Raw genomic sequence first — 8,125 nt, forward strand, 5'->3', positions numbered from 1 at the left:
GAACTATTGGGCCGACACTTGACACCAAGAGATGAAATTTAGGGCAGCGATTGAGATTGGATGCTCCAGTAGTCCTAGCCGTAAACGATGGATACTAGGTGTTGTACGTATCGACCTATTTTATGTCATAGCTAACTCGTTAATCATTCCGCATAAGAAGTATATATATATATATATATATATATATATATATATATATATATATGTACACATTTCTGATAATTATTCGAAAGTAAATGACCAATTAATAATCTTTGTGCAGAAGCAAACACATGAATTTTTCTAATATGCTATTCTCCTCTTCCCTCAAAAACCAAACACAATGTAAAAAGTCTAGTAGGGTGAAGAAGGAAGAAAACAAAGACTGATATACACAATAAACACAAAGAAGCACAAATTTTCTTATATTATTTTTTACATACACACTAGCACACATGCATTTTCATCTAATATTTCCTTCTTTTTTGTTTATTTTTCTATGATTACCACCATCTAACTAGAAAAATTAGCTTATTGGCTTTTCAACATATTTCCATTAATACTTGCATCATTTGACATCTTCTTCATATTTTCTTCTTGGCTTGTCCTCCCACCATTAGGCATTTTCTTCATAGACAAAGCTGCATTTAGAAAATCTTCCATTGCTTTAATAGAAGACCCTTTAAAATCCTCATTATTTATAATAGCATCTCCTATCATTTCTTTAACTTCACAAGCTTTCTTTCTAATTTCTTTCCCTTTATCATTTTCCCCCATAACCAACTCAATCTTTTCCAATATATTCTCATGCTTAACTTGAGAATTATTCCCTCTAGCCACCTCAACACAAACACCAACATCTTGTTCCAACAACTTTGAGTTGTAGAATTGCTCTGCTGCTATAGGCCAACCAAGTAATGGCACTCCATTTCCAAGTGATTCTAACACTGAATTCCATCCACAATGTGTTAAGAACGCTCCAACCGATTTGTGAGCCAAGATTTCAACCTGTCGAGACATAACATAACATAATTAGGTAAATAAAAGTATGCTAGTGGACCATGTTGAGATATGACATAATTAAGTAATTAGAATCGTAACAACAACAACAACAACAACAACAACATATTCAGTATATTCTCACATGTGTGGTTTGGAGAGGGTAGTGTATATGAAGACCTTACCCCTGCCTAGTGAAGGTAGAGAAGTTATTTCCAATATACCCTCGGTTCAGAAAGGTAGGGAGGAGGAGAAGAAGCGGAAGGGGGGAAAAGAAGAAATAGAAAGAAAGAGGGGAGAAGGGGGGAAGAATAAGTAGTACCAAAATACCAACAACACGAGAATACGATAACTAAAACAAACTAAACAACACGAAAATCATAAAATCCTAACAATTTAGACTTTTAGATAAGATGGTTACGCAGTTCCGACCTGAGGAGCCCATTTTGGCACTATGAGTCCCCTATTTTGATCGTCGAAAACGCGTTGAACAAACCTCTCAGGCAACCATTCCTCAGCTCTAAACTCCATATTTATGTCAAAACCCAAAGGGGGTCTAACAACCCATATAAAGTTTACTTCACTAGCATTATCCAATGCTTTTGCCAATTCCATCATTTGTGATGCTGAAATTGTACTTTGAGAGCCAAAAGAAATGTAAAGTACTGACTTTGGTTCTTTTTCATCAAGAAATTTGATGCATTTCTCTGTTTCTTCCCTTGTTTCCTTGCCAGCTCTTGATTTACCACTTACTGGCCAAGGTATCGGTCCAATTGCCCAAACTGGTAGTTTTAATTTTCGACGAAAATATGCCAATCCAAGCTTGTCTAATTCTTCAACTGTATTGAAAATAATCCCATCAGAGTTCATCCAATTGTGAAGATTTTTCCAGTTGAAATTTGTGTAAGGATCATTAGAATCAGCTGCTAATAAACTTGGACTCAATTGACTAACTTCAAGATTTCCAGCTTCTTGAAAATCAGGCATAGTAAAAACAATGTTTCTTGTTTTTTTATGTGGTAAATTTAGCCACATAGAGTAAAAACATGCCAAGCCAAAACCACTAGCCCCACTAAAAATAACATGAAATATCCCAAAATCATGAGCTATATTTGCTGACCAACCAAAAAAAAAATCTGATATAATACATAGTGGTTTTTCAATAAGATTAGAAACAAGATTTCTAAATGAAGGTTCAAGACAAGAGGAGATTGTTGAAAAATGTAAAGTAAGTTTATAAGGAAGTGAATCAGTATTTTCAATATTTGGAGGAAGACCATGTTGAGAACTATTGAATGGAATTTCAAGAAGAGAAATTGAGGAATATAAAGGAAGAGATGATTTGAGTTTCTTGATATTGAGTGGTGTGTTTACAAAAATTATGTTGTAATTTTTTTGTTCTAATTTGAAAGCTAAGGTTAAGAATGGTATAATATGGCCTTGTGCCATGAATGGGAAGAAGAGAATTGTTCCTTTATTCTTCTCCATTGTTTGGTTCTCTGTATTTTTTTGAGAAAGAATGCAAAGGAAGAAAGTTGATATAAATAGAGGATATAAATTGTTCTTTATTCTTCTCCATTATATGGTTCTCTCTATTTTAAAGTGAAGTGATGCAATTATTATTCTCTTTCCTTTACAAGATCTAATTGTAGCTAATAAATCATTATAGTCGAAAATAATTTTAATTTCATATATTGATGATACACAAAAAGATTATGCAATTAAATCACTTATAAGGTAATTATAAGTGAATTGCTACGATATTCATTAATTAATAATCTGATAAAATAGTAACTAATATGTTATAATAAATTAAACTATATTGGGAGTGTAAAAAATCTTTATAATATTGGTATAAAGTCAAATATAAAGCGTAGTTACGAAAATGGTGTTAACTTTTGGCTTTTGGGATGCTTTTGAGAACATTTCCACGTTGTATATTCTTTCCATATATTGTATTCCAAGAGAAAATAATTTATTACTCCTATATACGGCAATTGTGGCGATGCTTAGCAAAGACATACCGTAATCTACAAGTTTAACTCTCTTTTTTAGCAGTTGGAGTAAAATTGCAATAAAGGAAAACATATACTATTATTCAACATTTTAGTGTTGTAGATTTGATTTGATTTGGGGTTAATCAATTTTCTTTTTTGTTTTTCACCGGATGTGTTGTATCCTTGGGCCACGACTTGTTAAAGAGAAAGCGCTTTCTACCAAAAAAACATTTCATTCCTAGAACTCAAACTTGAGTCCTCTGGTTAAGGTGGGAGGATTTTAACATTCCACCATATTTTTTGGCGGTGATATACAGTTTATTTGGATTGTTGTTACATGTCGTTTTATAATATTACGTATTGTATTGTACTGCATTGTATCTTATTATTTGATGAATACAACATTTTGATAAATTGTATCGTACACCAACAATATGAAGAATAAACTTGCAACATTACTAAGAAAAAATAGTATATGGAGTAGAATTATTATATAAAGAAGTAAGATAAATGATAAAATATGATTATTTAATAATAAGGAAGGGCAAGATGAGAGAAAAAAGCAAGAAAACGACGCTACCACATCAAATTCGTCGTCTTTCCATAAAGTGACATTTTTCATCGTTGCGTAACGATGGATTTAACGATACAAAATAATAAAATTTAAGTAACAATCAAACAAATATTGCATTTAAAGTAACAATACGATAAAATACAATAGGTAATATCGGGTAATTTTTCTATTTTTCTTGAACACCCTAAATAGTATTCTATCATATTATTATGCATGACCATTGACCAAAACAGTTTTCAGCATTGTGAATCAATAATCATCTTTCAGTTGTTTCACCTTCAATAATACCTTAGAATACTAAATCTAGCTCAAAGGCAAATAAGCAGTTACTAACTAGGAGTATCAGTTATAGGAGTAGTAGTTACTACCATCAACAGTAAACTGCTATATCTAGGGTTCAATTGGTTTGTGGCTACAAATCATCTTTATTTTCATACGTAAGAGATTTGAAAACGAAATACAACATATTTTTGAACCATTTTTCGCATTATTAAATAATGTTTTTATCTGAGATAAATCTTAAAAAATATATGTAACGGTTTAGACTGTATCATGCATAATAAGATTGTGATGGTAAACAGACATATAACAGTATCACGAGTAACGCAAAAAAGATTGAATTTTGTTTGTTTTGGCTTTTCAACTTTTTCATTCTACAAGATTATTAAGAGAACTGCAAGATGCTTACATGCTGTAAATAATTTCTCTTATAATAGAAGCAACAGTTGAGCCGCAGGGGCGGATTCAGTGGTTCCCGTTAACCTAGTAACTTTTATTTAGATCTAGTATTTGTATTGAAAAATTCATTAAATATATAAGAATATTTAACTTGGAACTCAATCCCTTAATCCAATTATTATTGTATATTAACTTGAGATTTCTGTAGGAACTCATAAACTTAGAGCCCGGTTGGACATAAGAATTTTTTCACTTTTTTTGAAAAAAATTCATATTTTTTTCGAAATCAATGTTTGGCCATAAATTTTTCAATTTTTACTTAAAGATGAATTTTGAAATTTTTCGAAAATTTGAAAAACTCCAAAAATACTGTTTTTCAAAATTCACTCAGATCACTCACAAAAACTTCAAAAACAACTTAAAATTATATTTATGTCCAAATACAACTCTAATTTTTAAATAACATTTTGACTCGAAAATTTTTTCACTTTTTTTTTTATATTTTACAAGGATCCGCCTCTGTTTCGATTCTTCACTAGCCTATTTCATCAACATACTTGCCTGGCATTTTTGGTTGTGCGGCTCAGTTTTGTGCATTGGTTGACAGTACTTGTGGCTTAAATGCTTTCTTGTGGGCCCCATCCGTTTGTTATTGAAGTTCTGACACACATGTGTTTCTGTCTTTTGGCTTAAAGGCCTTTTTGTGGGCCCCACACCATAAGGAGTGTACTTAAGTGGATGTGACATGTAGTTATACATTCAAAGCTTTTTATGACAAATGAATACTCACTATTTTATGACACTGATCTTAATATTATATAAATAAATTTTTCTCAATGAGAAAAATTGTACATGAATCATTGCATTTTTTATGATACATGGATAGACAACGGTATCACATTAAAACTTATTCAAATTCGGACAGCCCCGTTAAAGAGAAAACGCTTTTTATCATTTGCGAATTTTTTTATTTTTCTTGAACACCCTAAATATTATTCTATCATAGTATTATGCATGACGAAAACAGTTAATAATCGATCTTTCTGTTGTTTCACCTTCAATAATGCCTTAAAATAAATCTAGCTCAAAGGCAAATAAGCAATTACTAACTTACTAATCAGTTATAGTAGTAGTAGTAGTAGTTAGTACCATCAGCAATCAACTGCTATATCTAGGGGTCAATTAGTTTGTGACAACAAATAGTTTTGAATTTTTTCAAGAGATCTTTATTTTTATTTGAAAACGAAATACAACAAATTTTGAACCATTTTCCGTTATATTTAAATAATGTATTTATTTGAGATAAACCTTCAAAAATAAAACAACCTAGATTGTATCGTGCATAATTAATTAGATTGTGACGGTAAACAAACATAACAATATCACGATTCACGAGTAACGCAAAAATAGTTGAATTTTGTTTGTTTTGGCTTTTAAACCTTTTCAGTCGACGATATTATTGATTCTCTAATAATTGTTAAAAGAGGCATCCATTCAGAGAAATGCAAGATGTTTACGTGCCGTAAATAATTTTATATATAAAGGGTAGTTCCATAGGCGGATCCAGGATTTAAATCTTATGGATTCAACTTTTAAAATTTTTAGCATTGAACCTATTATATTTTAAAAGTTATGGGTTCATATCTACTATTTTATAAAATGAATTTTTACACATAAAATTTTACTCTTCTTCAAAAGTTATGGGTTCAGTTGAACCGGTAATACTACACTATATCCGCCACTGAGTAGTTCTGAAAAAGGTGATAACTTTTTGGATACTACTTAATTTTATGAACATTTTCATGTTGTGTATTCTTTTTAAAGGAACTTTATATTAAAGATACAACAATTTATTCTATATTACAGCAATTATGGCTACTGTTGTGTACTAGACTATTATTTTTGGCAGATCTAGTAAAATTTCAATAATAAAGCAAAAGAGAATTCAAAATTCTGAGGTCCTAGCTAGAGATTAAATTTTGTTACTAGCACTAAGCCTCTACCATCTATAGGCTTTCTTTATTACATTTGATTTGATTTTCCACCTAGCGTTGGTGTTCGTATTGAGACTCGATTAATTTCGAATTCGCAAAAATGAAATACCATATTCGAGGTATGTAAAGTGCTCCCAATAACAGTAATTTTATCATTAATTTTATAGTCAACTCTCTAACTCAAAATCTCTGATTAACAGTAATTTCATATTCAACGCTCGAACTTGAAATTTCTGATTAATGCTATTGTGTGTGAGATTACCTTTTTTGGCGGATCGAATAAATTTCAATAAAAGAAAAGAAATTCAAAATTCTGAGATCCCTAGCCAGAGATTTTTTTTTTTTTTTACTAGCACTAAGTCTCTGCCATCTTAGGCTTTCTTTTTTATTTGATTTTCCATCCCGTATTCATGTCAGTACTCATACTGGACCGATTAAATCGAATTCTCGCCAAAAAAAATATATCATATTGATGAGTAATTAAAGTGCTTCCAATATGGTAACTCAATATTTAGCACTCTAACACGAGATTTATGGTTAAGAATGAAGGTATATTTACCGGTCTATCACGATTTTCAACAGTATTTGTAGGTTTTCTGACGCAAGGTGCCAGCTATTGATTCTTGCAGTAAAAATTTAAGGTACTCTGGAGTGCAAAACATAATTAATTAATTTATTAAAATATTTGTGTAGAAAAGGTAAAATTATTTTCTATGGCATGATCTTATATAGTGATTTCACTTGAGAAAGTGACTTGGAGATAGTCATAATCCAGAAAAGATACTAGAGGCAACAAAACAATGTAAACAAGACCCAATTTCCAATTAGAAAAATTGATGGTCTGTGGTTGCATTAAATCATCTCTTGACTTTAAATTTCAACTTTCTGAAGCATCAAATAAATATCATTGTTCATTTATATTCAAAAATAAATAAATAAATAAATAAATAAATAAGTGGGTAATTATCCCAAAGTCTACTTGTAACGAAACATGCCAATTGCTTCAATTCTAGTCTTGAGCCACGTTGCAATGAAGTTCATAGCTTGTCTTAAAATAAAACAAACATTTTTTTAAGAAAAGTAAATAAATTAATAAAGAATAACTTCATACCTTATCTTCATCCATTGTGAACAGATCAAGAAGATTTTCAAGCTGCTATTATTTTATTTTCGCTTATAAATTAAGTTAATTGGTCCATAGTCAGCTATAAAATATTACTAATAATAAGTCACCCTTTGCTTCTTGTCTAAGCTTTCGCTCAGCGGCGGAGTTACCCTTTCAATTACGGGATTGACCGAATCTAATAACTTTATTCTAAATTTTATATTTGTTTTAAAGATTTCATTGAATATATATAAATTATTACTTTAGAATCCAATAATAACTTTTTTTTTAAAAAAAAAAAAATTTCAAACTCATAAGCTTCAAAAATTAACTCTGCATATGCTTTCACTAGCTTCTCCATTTATTTATAAAGATGACATGAATAATCAGTTTCTTCAACATTTTGTAATGCTACCCAAATCTATCTTAATGCCTTTAATCAACGTAATTTAAGCTATTATATTCTAGAGACTTCTTGTGATTTGCATACTTTGCTTCTATTATTATTTTTCATTTAAAAATATCTCGTTGACTTGGATTCTGCTTTAGTCATTTCGATTTTTTCCTGTGAACTTTGCAATAACATTGAGAAAATACATAATAATCATTTTTATTAAGTATAAAACAAAGAAAAATATTTCGCCTGTTTGCTTGTGTGAAAAGGAATGATTATTTTCTCTATTTTAAAACTGAATTAAATTGAATATTTATATTATGGGTTTCTTGTTTTCATTTATTATTTAGTTATCCCGACGACTTAGCTAGCGTTTGAACATAAATTTAGGTGAAACTTAAATAA

The 8,125-nt window shown here is 30.3% G+C and overlaps 1 protein-coding gene across 1 annotated transcript; it reads right to left on the reverse strand.

Moving 5' to 3' along the window:
• Positions 1 to 372: 372 nt before the first annotated feature.
• LOC107824903 (UDP-glycosyltransferase 92A1) lies at positions 373 to 2,542 on the reverse strand. Its single transcript, XM_016651710.2, has 2 exons — positions 1,411 to 2,542; positions 373 to 987 (listed from the first exon to the last, which is right to left on the reverse strand). Exons 1-2 carry the CDS (start codon positions 2,464 to 2,466, stop codon positions 511 to 513), a joined length of 1,533 nt encoding a protein of 510 aa, XP_016507196.1. The 5' UTR covers positions 2,467 to 2,542; the 3' UTR covers positions 373 to 510.
• Positions 2,543 to 8,125: the final 5,583 nt, after the last annotated feature.

This window comes from Nicotiana tabacum, chromosome 9, assembly GCF_000715075.1.
Source record: "Nicotiana tabacum cultivar K326 chromosome 9, ASM71507v2, whole genome shotgun sequence".
NCBI lineage: Eukaryota > Viridiplantae > Streptophyta > Magnoliopsida > Solanales > Solanaceae > Nicotiana > Nicotiana tabacum.

Excerpts from the sequence above, each read along its gene's own strand:
- LOC107824903 (XM_016651710.2), bottom strand. The coding sequence starts at position 2,466 with ATGGAGAAGAATAAAGGAACAATTCTCTTCTTCCCATTCATGGCACAA. Across the intron at positions 988-1,410 it reads TGCCAAAATGGGCTCCTCAG|GTTGAAATCTTGGCTCACAA; the intron begins GTCGGAACTGCG and ends ATGTCTCGACAG.